The sequence below is a fragment of the Ips typographus genome, linkage group LG11, assembly GCF_016097725.1.
Source record: "Ips typographus isolate SLU linkage group LG11, UJ_Ityp_2.0, whole genome shotgun sequence".
Lineage (NCBI taxonomy): Eukaryota > Metazoa > Arthropoda > Insecta > Coleoptera > Curculionidae > Ips > Ips typographus.
This window is the reverse complement of record NC_138432.1, coordinates 7,875,263-7,887,523: the sequence shown is the minus strand read 5'-3', so window position 1 is coordinate 7,887,523 and position 12,261 is coordinate 7,875,263. Positions and strand designations below refer to the sequence as shown.

At 33.2% G+C, this 12,261-nt stretch overlaps 3 protein-coding genes and 1 pseudogene across 4 annotated transcripts in view; all 4 read left to right on the top strand.

The window, feature by feature from the left end:
* The window catches only part of LOC145735604 (uncharacterized), a 52,224-nt gene extending 50,355 nt beyond the window's left edge, over positions 1-1,869 (top strand). The window contains 3 exon segments of the mRNA XM_081989584.1: positions 3-76; positions 132-191; positions 193-1,869. Coding sequence (XP_081845710.1) covers positions 3-76; positions 132-191; positions 193-360 — 302 coding nt within the window. The 3' untranslated portion in view covers positions 361-1,869.
* Positions 1,870-2,652: 783 nt separating this feature from the next.
* On the top strand, positions 2,653-3,566 carry LOC145735610 (uncharacterized). The gene is given in 3 exon segments (XM_081989604.1): positions 2,653-2,682; positions 2,745-2,855; positions 2,858-3,566. Coding segments are annotated over 3 exon segments (624 nt in total). The 5' UTR covers positions 2,653-2,667; the 3' UTR covers positions 3,356-3,566.
* Positions 3,567-6,551: 2,985 nt separating this feature from the next.
* Positions 6,552-7,825, top strand: LOC145735609 (uncharacterized; annotated as a pseudogene). Its single transcript, XR_014179708.1, has 7 exons — positions 6,552-6,578; positions 6,644-6,789; positions 6,847-6,901; positions 6,961-7,120; positions 7,179-7,283; positions 7,337-7,393; positions 7,448-7,825. The product of XR_014179708.1 is annotated as an uncharacterized LOC145735609 (transcript).
* Positions 7,826-9,296: 1,471 nt separating this feature from the next.
* On the top strand, positions 9,297-10,380 carry LOC145736104 (uncharacterized). The gene is made up of 8 exons (XM_081990354.1): positions 9,297-9,308; positions 9,372-9,586; positions 9,640-9,698; positions 9,758-9,823; positions 9,873-9,914; positions 9,963-10,019; positions 10,071-10,148; positions 10,205-10,380. Exons 1-8 carry the CDS (start codon positions 9,297-9,299, stop codon positions 10,210-10,212), a joined length of 537 nt encoding a protein of 178 aa, XP_081846480.1. The 3' UTR covers positions 10,213-10,380.
* The last annotated feature ends 1,881 nt before the right edge of the window (positions 10,381-12,261 follow it).

The window sequence follows — 12,261 nt, the reverse complement described above, 5'->3', positions numbered from 1 at the left end:
GGGTGGTAATTCCACGCAGACTATGACTCAGAGCCAGGCTCAAACAGGACCGAGCCAAGCTCAGCAAACTTTTTCTGTAAGTGTTTCTGTACATTTTCCGCTCAAGTTATAATGAACTTTTTTGGTTGCAGCAACCAAACTATTACATGACTCCCCCCTCGCAACACAGCGACCATTTACTGCCCGACAATTTTTCCCACCCCCTCCCCTGAAAGTCCTGGACATTGGTCGTCCAGTTCGCCCAGATCGTGTAACTCTGATTGGTCAGAGAATGTCGCCAGTCCTAACACTGGGACGTATGTGGCGCCCTCTACCATAGGACACCAAACTAATAAAGGGTCAGACGCGATTTACATTTAGTTTTTTGGGTGGTAATGTCCAATTTTGAGCAATAATTTGTCGTGGTAAGATTGTTATAGGTTGGACTTAACGATGAGGTGTTGTTTGTTAAAGACGTTTTACTAAAAAAAAAATATATATAGTAGCAATTAGAGAATTATATTAAATTGTGATGTAATTAAATAGAGTTGTTTAAAACGTTGTGAAAATGTTATTAAGACACGACTTGTCTGTAAGGAAAAGCGCGCGCGTATTTCTATATTATTATAAATATAACTATTTTTATGGTCTCATTTTTTAGATCTAAATCACTGCGGTATTTTTAATATGACAATTTTTAAAATTTACACGATTGAATTGTGATTTTATACAATAATTTTTACGAAATGTTGTGTGTAAAATAACACTTTTATTTATTTCCACTACAATGAAAATCTGATAGAAATTATCATGGATAATGTGCCTTTTGACACTAGTTGTTGCAGTAATTATAAGATATTCAAAAAAGATAAACAAAACGTAATAATCGTTTTTTTTGTACATACAAATTTAAGTTAATTTTATATTTTAAAGCCAACACTACGTAAAGAAATGTTTGACCATACTCACATTTCTTTATGTATCATAAGCATTATTGAACCTCCGATTTAATTATTTGTAAAAAAAAATATTCTGCCAATTTTGGTTCTCTTAGAGTTAATTAAAGGCGTAATATACAGGGTGAAATCCGTTTTTTCTCAGTCGATTTCTTTTTCCAAATTAATTCACCATTTATATAAGTAGCCTAATAATAATGTGAAAGTATTTTTTGCTAAAAATATTTTAGTAGCAATGTCTGTGATGCGAATTCTAACATCTTAACAATTACTCCACTCCTACAGGGTAGCCACTTATCTGAAATAGGATTAAACAAAGTATTTCACACCAATTTTAATTCAGTAAGTGGACACTCTGTATTTACAAATTTTAAGACACACAGCTATTTTATTTATCTTAATTAATATTTTACAGAAAAGCTTGTATAGATATTTAGCTCCACAATATATTTTTTTTAACACTTGGACACTGAAATTCCGTTAAACACATTCCAAATAAGTTTTGTAAAATTTTTAAACTTTCTGTTACATTGAATCATCTGCCTTACAACTGACATAAATGGAACTTATTGTGGATATATATTTTTTTGAATAATTTAAACTACTTTGGCTATAAAAGTATATTTTTATTGAATAGTGTAGATAGTTTTCAATTAGTCGAGAAGTCAGTTGTCGCATTAAAAGTCACGTGATCGACAACAATATCGTTATTTCAAAAAGAAAAATGGGCGCACAAACGGCACAAAACGCGTCAACTGGTTTCTTTGAAATGTCCTATTTTTGTATAAAGTACTGATTAGAGTATGTTTTAGTTTTTAGTTAAGGTTTTCGTGACGATGGAACTTGAACGAGTTTCATTTTTTTTACTTTATCTATTAAGTCGAGAGGACGATGCTTGTAAAATATTATTTTTAAATAAAGACTTTTTATAGTGTTTGTTTGTTTTTCTTTCCTTCAAAGTTTATAGAAATATATTTCTGAACTGCAAGAAGTTTGAATAAACTGTATTAGACTTAATTTTAATCAAAGACACATCTGACTATTCTTCATACATTAAATAGAATTTTCATTTTTCAACCAAGCGTGGTAAATGACCGGAAAACGTTTCTCGGTCATTGCTCACACAACAAATTAAAAAAATAACGCAATCTTTATAAATCAATAAAAATCTTTATAGCGGATTGTTTCCCAGCTTATTGAAATCAATATTGTAATGTAAATTCTATGCTAGTTCACAAAGTAAAAGTACAAAACCTTTAAATTGTGTTTTTCCAGTCTGATATTAGTTGAGTAATTATTATAATAGTTGTGCAAAAAAACTATTTGCATTATTGTCGATTAAGTCAACTGCATTTACCTTTCTACTATATTTTCATATAGATAACCTTAAGCTGATTTAGTTTCCACTTTCCATGCACTTACTCTAAATGAGAAATTCAGAAAAAGTGCATCAGATGCATCGCAATCTGAACCAAATTATGACCAGCCCAAAACACAGTTTATGTTAATCTTTGATTATTTAATTATTTTCTTTACTCAAATGTGGTTTTATTAACATGCAGTTTTTGCAAATTGGCTGGAAAACAACTAGTTACTGTCCTATTTCTAACAGCAAAATGAATTGTAAGGTCACTGGTGCAGGCTATTTCTTCATTCTGCATTCTAATTAAGATTTAGTCTTGAAAACTATCAGTCAGTGTCTGTTTACCTTACCTTAGGGGTCTCGAAGAAAATGTTTCGATTTGTGGTAAGGAAAATTCAGTTTTTGGCATTGGCAGTCTTAATTGGGAAGTTTAATCTGCATAACAGGTTGCATTTGCTCTATACACAACAACAGTTGTAGCAGTCCCAGCCCATGAAAGGTGGCCAAACTTAGGACCTCATAAAGAGGACATCCTTGTTATTAGACCTACGTCAGGAAATTGGTAAGTGCATCAAAAAACTATTTGAAACTCTTAAAAATTTTAACTGACTTTATAATAGTGCCGTATGCAGAATCCTACTCTTTGATTCCAAAAGAAGATCCAGTGTACCACTCAACTTATCGTGCACTTGGTCAACTGTACCCTCCCACTGTTGTTGTTAAAGACCATGATGATGACAAAAAATACCCAGGTCTGTTCAAATCTTCCGGTCACCTTTACGGTTTTCCGGAAGAACCAAAGAAGAAACACTATCCACACCACCACGAAGTCTACAAAGTAAAGGTCGACGAAGATGTGATCCGCAAGCATTACAACGCTCTAGTGAATAAGAAAGTTGGGAAGAAAACGCATTTTATACAAAAAGCTGTGGAGAAAACTATTGACGTGACTGCCAAATTGGCTAAGTACACCGTGGACTTTATTAATAAAGTGGCTATAGAAACGGCAGCTAAATTGGCTAAAAGTGATGCCAAACACATTATTCACAAAAAATAGAGCAAATTCACGACCACTATGACTAAAAAAGTAAAACGAATAAGTAGCTAAATTTTGTACCTTGAATGTATTAGAAAGTAAGAATTTACTGGTTTTGGTGCTGTATTAATAATGTATTAATAAATAATCACTAATTAGAATAAATTGTTAGTAATCACATGTTTATCTAGTCATAAAGTGTATAACTGTAAATAAACGTTGTAATATAATATGTTATTTTTTTTCTTATTTCTAAAAACAGATTGGCATGATGTGAATAAGTCTTTAACACATCAAATCTGGAAGGTTTGTAATAGTTTTAATAAAAAATGTTCATTCTTATGCTGGTAAAGTCAACCAAAACAACTATATGGTGTAGTTGCTGGATATTATTTACAGGTGAATGTTATGTTTAATAAGCTCTAAATTTGATACAATTATTTAAAATTTCGTAATTACCCATCTGAAATGATTGGTACAAAGATGTGACGCAATTTGACAGTTGGTCACCAAATACTAATCAGTATGTTTTTATTTACAAATTGTTGTCATTTCCTATGATGGATAAAAGAACGGTACTCAATAACAAGTCTAGACTTGATGGTGATTGGTGGTTGCTTTGCGTTTTAGTTCAATGGTTCTTGGTTTAACAAACTAGGTGTCCTACCAGATTGGGTTCACAGATGGCGTGAACAGAGCCAGTTATGGTACAAACTAAGTGAGATGACGTAACAATGTAACAGAAACGTCACATTCAAAACATTCTCATTTTCTATTTCTCTGTTACATCATTCCATTTTTCTTTAATTTTTGTCATTAATACTGGCGTTTTTTTTTCTGCCAAAACCTGTTGCTGACATACCTTTTAACAACAATCCAAATACCAAAAATATACAGGGTGTCTAAAAAGTCTGGAATATTGCAAATATCTCGAAAACTGCTGATTTATTTTTCTCAAAATTTGCGTCTTGTTAAAGTAAATAACAGCGCATGACGTGAGGGTGAAATGAGGTTCGCAAGTATACAGGGTCAGTCACAAAGTATACCAACTTTCTTAATTCAAACCTAACACACTGTATATTACTTCAGATTTTAAGAGTACTTATAAAGGCCAATTCAACGATATACGATTTTTATTATTTTTTTTTTTTTGTTTTTTTTTTTTTGATTTTTTTTTTTTTATTTTTTTTTTTTATTTTTTTTTTTTGTACCTGCCTATAACAATGATAGGTGTAACAATGACAGCTAACGTCAATATAATGTTAAATTAATTGGCAAATTTTCCTATTACTTAAAATGGTGTTTTTGAGGAGAAGGATACTTAAGATGTCAGTCTTTTCTTCTCACTCAAAAACACCATTTTAAGTAATAGGAAAATTTGCCAATTAATTTAACATTATAGTGACGTTAGCTGTCATTGTTACACCTATCATTGTTATAGGCAGGTACAAAAAAAAATCAACAAAAAAAAAAATAATAAAAATCGTATATCGTGAATTGGCCTTATAAGTACTCTTAAAATCTGAAGTAATATACAGTGTGTTAGGTTTGAATTAAGAAAGTTGGTATACTTTGTGACTGTACCCTGTATACTTGCGAACCTCATTTCACCCTCACGTCATGCGCTGTTATTTACTATAACAAGACCGCAAATTTTGAGAAAATAAAATCAGCAGTTTTCGAGATATTTGCCATATTCCAGACTTTTTAGACACCCTGTATTGTATGTATGTAGGTTTTAAACAATGTTTTGTAATCTAATAAATTTATAATTAAAATACGGAAATCCTGTAAGGGAGAAAAATAAAGTGCCTGGGTATAGACAATGACAATTTAAATACCCAACATGCAAACCAGCTCATGTAAATATATTCTGCCTTTAAAAAAAATCAAGGCGTTGACTAACTCACACCCTTTCAGAAATATTTCTAACTATACAAGAATAATTACAATTTTTAACCTTTTTAACGGTCAACTGCCCTATTATTATACAGTCTTCCTTCGAGTGGAAGAGTGATGGAAAACCTTGAAAACCCAGACAAATCTATCAATTGATCTTACCATTATTACTAATTACGTAATTACCAAGAAGTAAATTCAGTGTCTTAAAACTTTACGTAAGGCAAGTATGCAGTTCTTTAGAAAAAATAACATTCGCAGCAACAACGGTATATACTGATAACCTTGTCTGTTCATTGAATTTGTCTGTAAAAATGCTACAGATATGATAGAGGTTGATGAGGTCTGTATAAATTAAAAATAGTGTCAACCTAATCACTACCAGCTACAAAAATATAGGTGAAAGAATTGACCTGAAGGTCGAATAATAATAATTTTAACCGAACCAAACTGAGATTCTAAGTGATAATAGAACAACTTAGAACCTTCATTAACATTTTTTTTAACAAGGAAATGGTAGCGTGGATTTTTTTTTGGCAATTTATATGATCAAATTATAATTAGATTGCGTCAGTTAGTACTGAAAGAAAAATCTTAATGTATAATAAGTTAAAAGTTTATGAAAAATTAGCTAAAAGATGCTATGATACTACTGATGGGACCTTTTAAAAAAAACGACAATTCAACAATTTTCAATATGTATTTTATGATAATAGTAATCAGTTTGGGTAAAAAAAGAAGTTTTTTTAAAAAGTACACACTTGGTATTTTTCACACCTTGACATTAAGAAGACAAAAAAACCGTTGCTTTTTTCTATTAAATAGTATAATCTGGCATATAAGGATAGTGACGTAATGAAAGGGGAAAATATATAAGAGATTTAAAACAAAATATGTCATTTAATTGTTTTGCCTTATGTAAAATTATGCAGGAGTGTGATATTTGCGCCATTTCTTATCAAAGCAGGGACGTAGAGAGAAAGTACTAGATAAACATTATATAATGCAGGAATGTAATTTTTATATTGTTTTACAGTATTTTTTTTCATCTATCATCTTGCATTTCAGTGGTAAAAATTGTTGTAGTTATTTGGTTGAAAATACGCACCCACCTACGTGCACCACCTGTCGGACCCACCTTGTAGACCAGGAAAAAACACACCTCTACCACTGCGTTTCGTTATGATAATGACCCCAGATCGCGGCTGTTTTGGTACAAGAATTAACGCATTTTCCTAGTTGTCTTCGAAGGTCATTAATTGATCTATATAAGCTGGGGTGTTACCGACTTTGAATTATAGTTTGTCTTTACTACTCGACATAACTAGCTAATATGAAATTTCTGGTAAGCGACATCGTCATACAGACCCTTTTGTTGAATTCGGGCTTAATTGCACGTGTTTGGTACAGGTAGTGGCAGCTTTGGCGTTCTGCGCAACAGCCCGTGCAGAATCATCCTCAAAGGGCCCTCCGGTGTCATCACCCCCAATGGTCCTATTGGACCTGACGGTAGGGGAGCTGGACTTGTAGGAGGATGGGGGCGGCAACGACGGAAGGTAATCTGGAACTACCAAGCATTGGTTAACGTTTCTAAGATGAATTTCAAAATTCAGTTGGGATGGTGATGATGGTCAATGGAGAGGTGACGGAGCCTGGGGTGGAGACGACGGTATTAGTCCTGAAAGGTGATTAATTGAAAGAGTTTCAAAAGGAAGTTATTGAAATTGGTTGTATTGGCAGGACCTAGTGGAGCTATCACCAAGAACGGACCTATTGGACCCAGTGCTGTTGGTGTTGGTGTTGGTGCTGGAGTTTGGGGTGGTGAAGATGATGGTCAATGGAGAGGTGACGGAGCCTGGGGTGGTGACGACGGTATCATTCTGAAAGGTCATTATAATTAAACTAGTTTAAAGGAGAGTGATTAAAGTTTGATTATTTCCGGTAGGACCCAGCGGAGTAATCACCAAGAACGGACCTATCGGACCTAGTGCTGTAGGTGCTGTAGGTGCTGGAGCCTGGGGTGGTGATGATGGTCAATGGCGCGGTGAAGGTAATATCATATTTTCTTAATAAAGCAGATTTTAATTTGGGTATGCATTTCAGGAGCCTGGAACGGTGGATGGGGAGGTGACGATGACGGCCAATGGAAAGGCGACAACGGTAAGAACCATATACTCCAACTTAAATGAATTTGAACTAAATTCGCTAATTCAGGTGCCTGGAACGGCGGTTGGGGTGGAGACGATGGCCAATGGAAAGGTGATGGCGATGACGGTTCCTGGAAAGGAGAGAAGGCGGGTAAATCTAATCAACTCAACCAAAACTACAAATTTTTCAATTTCGTTTAAATTTCAGGTTGGTGGTAAAACCAAGGCGGTCTACCAGAATTGCATATTAAAGCTGAATGTAAATAATTTTATTAAATAAAAGACTTCAACCAATACGTAACTATGTTACATATGTATATACACACGGCATTTTGTAATGGGGATATATATGTAGCTAAGATTCTGATTGTAAATTTTGTGCTTAAACTATATAGATGACTTATAATAGCAAGTGAATAAAAATGATTTTGGATGAAATAATTTACTTCTTCTTTTTTTTTGTAGATTAGAAAAGTTTATTTAGTGTTTCATAGTCTAGGAATTTGGGAGTGAGAACAAAATATCTTTTAGTTGTAGTTGAACCTACGGTTGTGGTGGGGTTCTTCAGTAATCAACACCACCATGGCAGATATTCGAATATCGTCCATATATGAGTATTTTACGATAGTGGCATCAAAAATACATGATTGAAATGGAAATGTAACTAAAATTTTATTACAAATACTGAAAACTAGAACAAGAAACAAGAAAGCAAAAACTTATCCTTTCTTGCTGAAAAATAATCTGAATGCTATTACATTGTAAACCTTCCACTAAATATGATTTCTTTCGTTTTTAATTTCTATAATGCAAATAATTATTGGTGCTTAAGATTTTGTGCGCTTGTCTTACCTAATCTTTAAGATAAAGTATGCAAAAGAACGTTTCTGATTGAACTGAATTACCAAAATTGCAATTTTGACAAAAAACTAGTTTTTCCAAACTTTGAAAGGCTGTAGCGGCCTAAGACCATTTAAACTAAACTCTGAGATATTAAATTGCAAAAGTCTTATCTCTGTAACAATTTGTACGTAAGATTGTACTTTTGGTAAAAGCATTTTATATTCATGAAAAAAAACTTTAATAACTGTATATACATTCTATGGACAAAGTGCTAGGAAAGCTTTGTAGAAGATCTGCTTTGACCCACCATTTCGAGTTACTGACTTTATTGCTAAAGATTATTAAAGTCTGGTTTCCTTCTTCTTTGATTATCGTTTCCTTAATGTTCTTATTATGTGAGAGTCTTAGGCTGTATTCGTTTTCAAGCTCTATGGAGCGAGCAGAGCTTTTTTGACGTAACAATGACGTAATTTGACAGTTTGACAAATTATGCTTTTGCCAAATTATGTCATCGTGACGTCAAAAACGCTCTGCTCGCTCCATGGACTAGTGGTAGATAATGTGACTTGTGACAAATACTGCTCCTCCGTTCATATTCTTTATTAAAGATTACTCCTTAAGGTACATCGAGTAATTTCAAACACTCTGTAGTGTTGTTAAACTACTATCTCCGTAAAAATTAGACTTGAGGATTAGAAATTCAACTCTGAACACAAAAAACGCTTTAAAACCAGCATTCTGACTTAAATTGTGATTTGAAAATGACTGGAAACTGACTTTTAGTAAATTTTTAGCAAGTTTTGTTTTAATAACTTTAGCAAGCTATAATTCCATTAACATTGCTGGTTCGAATAAATTGGTTAATACATAACAACTTGCACCACCAGTATCACTAAGAAAAAATACACCTCCACCACTGGATTTCCTTTATGTTAATGTCCCCAGATTGCTGTTTTGTATTGGAATTAGCGTATTTTCCTAGTTACCTCCGAAGGTCATAATAATTAATCTATATAAGCTGGGGTGTAACCGGCTTTGCATATAATTTGTCTCTAGTACTCGACATAACTATTATGAAATTTCTGGTAAGTCACATCATGGTACAGCCCTTCTGTTGAGTACAATTGCTCGGTGTTTGGTACAGATAGTCGCAGCTCTGGTGTTCTGCGCAACAGCCCGCGCAGAAATCATCTACAAAGGGCCTTCCTGGTATCATTACCCTTCGTGGTCCGCTTGGACCTGATGGTAGGGGACCTGGACTTGTGGGTAGATGGGCGAGCAGTGAAGAGAGCAACGAAAGTGGCGAAAGCATCGAAAGTGGAGAAAGCATAGAAAGTGTAGAAGATGGTGACAGCAGCGAAAGGTATTCTGGTGACCAACAATTTTTGAAGGGTTTCATTTGAATTCAAATTGCAGTTGGGAGCACGGTCAATGGAAAGGAGTATGGAGAAAAGACAACAATGTTATTCTGAACGGTAACTCAATTGAAGTTTAATTTAAAAGAAGAGTGATAAAGGCTTTGTTATGTTGGCAGGACCTAGTGGAATTATCACCAGAACTGGACCTGCTGGTGGTGATGATGGTCAATGGAGCGGCAAAAGTAATAACCTTATTGTTTTTAAAAAGTAGAACTTAATTGTATGTTTTAGGAGCTTGGGGAGATAATAATGGCCTATGGAAAAGTGACAACGGTAAGAAGTATTACAACGTACATTTACTACAACCTTTAATAAAACCAGATTTGTTAAACAAGGTGTCCTGGAAAGGTGATAACGGCCTATGGAAAAGTGATACCGGTAAGAACTATATCATCTAGTTAGTATCTTTAAACAATTTGATTAATCCAGGTTCCTGGAAAAGCAGTTGGGGAGGAAACGACGGACAATGGCGCAGTGATAGCGACAATTCCTGGAAAGGAAAAGGTGGTAAATCCAAATAAACACCATCAAATTTTAAAACAATTAAATGAATGATATTTTAGGTTGGTAGTAAAGCCAATGAAGTCCTCTAGAAATACATATATGTAAATAATTTATTATATAAAACACAATGTTGCATGTATACCTATGTACATACACACGTATTTCTTCTGTTATATAACTAGCATATACGATTTTAATTATAAGTTTTGTGTTTACTATAATAATAAGTAGATAATAAACTCGTTAAGATAAAATTACAATTATTGTGTGTTTTTTTAATTCCATTTAAATTAAATTCTATATAAGATATTCCTCACAGTGCTGTGTTAGCAATTATAGTTTTAGTTAGCTAAAAAAAAGAACATTTATTGCAAACAACGCTTTCGACAAAGATGAGAATGAGAATAACTTTGTATGTACAATTTTGAAATTTTCAGATATAAATACTTCCTATTTGTACATTTTCTTGCTCTAATGCTTGAAATGTTTCAAAACATAACGTCATTGAAAAGCAAGAAATGTAAAAGCACACATTAGTTGGCGCAAATTTAAATAATCATACAAGAAGGTTGTCAACTTACACTTGGTGGAATTTACGTTGAAATACTGAATATTAAAATTAATAAAGTGAAGAGTTGTGGCAAAACCTGACCAACCACACTATTTACAGTGTTTAAGATTTTTTTTTAATACTGACTTGTTTACATCAGTTTGAATTGAATCAAGAGGATGCTGGTAGTGTTTTAAAAGTACATTTCAAGTAACAACAAGTATGTGAGCTATTAAATTAATGCGAAAATTTATAACAATACCAAACAAGGGAACGCAGTTGCACTAGTGCGGCGTTTCATTGCTAAGGTTAATAAAGTCACAGAATGCAGATCTGTGGTCACGCTGGTTGATTTTCGTCGATTGAAAGAATTCCTGGACGCCACACCTAAGCAGGGGTGGCACTCAACCACCCATGTCAACAAAAATGTCATTGCAAGTTTACTGAAACTCTACTGATGTCGTAAAGTTGCCACTTTAAAACAAAAATGTCAGTTAAAAGTGCAAGAAAAAACTAATTAAAATAAACATAAACGCCACTGTTTTATCTTAATTGATAACTCTTTAGCAACTTTTCAAACAGATCGTATTGTTTAATCGACGGACTCCACCTTTATTGCAAAAAGGCATATCATTTGGTCTCGCAGTTAAAAGTCAAGAGTAAAGACTTTGCTAATAAGGAGACCAATACCGAGAAACGGAGCATTGCCATTGTTCAATAGCAGTTTATGGCATATTACAAGGGTTTTGGAAAAATTACCTATAAAGACCAAGGTAATATGGCAAGGAAATGTGGGTGTTACCTTTTATTAAATAGTGTCAGAACTATTAACTACTGAAATACAGTAGAAGAGAATGTCCTGCAGTTGATTGTTATAAGAATTTGTGTTTTTTAAAAAAATTTTAAAGTGCTTTTTTTGTACTTATTTCACCTAATTTAAGGTTCTTTGGATAAATATGCTTTTTGCTGTGCATTGGAACCCTTATGGAGAAAAATAAAAAATGTCTAAAATTGCACTTTTGACAAAAATTGAATTTTATACTTTTCGAAAAATCGTAGCTCTTTTATATTAAATTCGCAGAAATTCGTTCCAACGGGCATTCGAAAAAGCATAAAAAATACTACAAAATGACTGTAAAATTGGCCTCTATAGCTCATCATGTTACCGAGATATTGAATTTCAAAAAGTACTTAAAAAACACCTCTAATACCCCCCCATTCTTTCGAATTTTTTGAAAAGTGAAAAATTTTAAAGTGTTTTTTTTGTACTTATTTCACCTAATTTAAGGTTCTTTGGTATAAATATGCTTTTTGCTGTGCATTGGAACCCTTATGGAGCAAAATAAAAAATGGCTAAAAATTGCACTTTTGACAAAAATTGAATTTTTATATTTTCGAAAAATCGTAGCTCTTTTATTTAAATTCGCAGGAAATTCGTTGCACTTTTGACAAAAATTGTAATTTTTTCAATTTTGGAATGATTGAAGCTTTTTTATGTGACTTATAGATTTCACTATAACGCTGTTAGAAAAAGGATAGAAAACTACAAAGTGAGCCATTTTTGAC

Coding starts and splice junctions, on each gene's coding strand:
- LOC145736104 (XM_081990354.1), top strand. Junction 9,824..9,872: donor TGGTCAATGGAGCGGCAAAA/GTAATAACCTTA, acceptor TGTATGTTTTAG/GAGCTTGGGGAGATAATAAT. Junction 10,020..10,070: donor CCTATGGAAAAGTGATACCG/GTAAGAACTATA, acceptor TGATTAATCCAG/GTTCCTGGAAAAGCAGTTGG.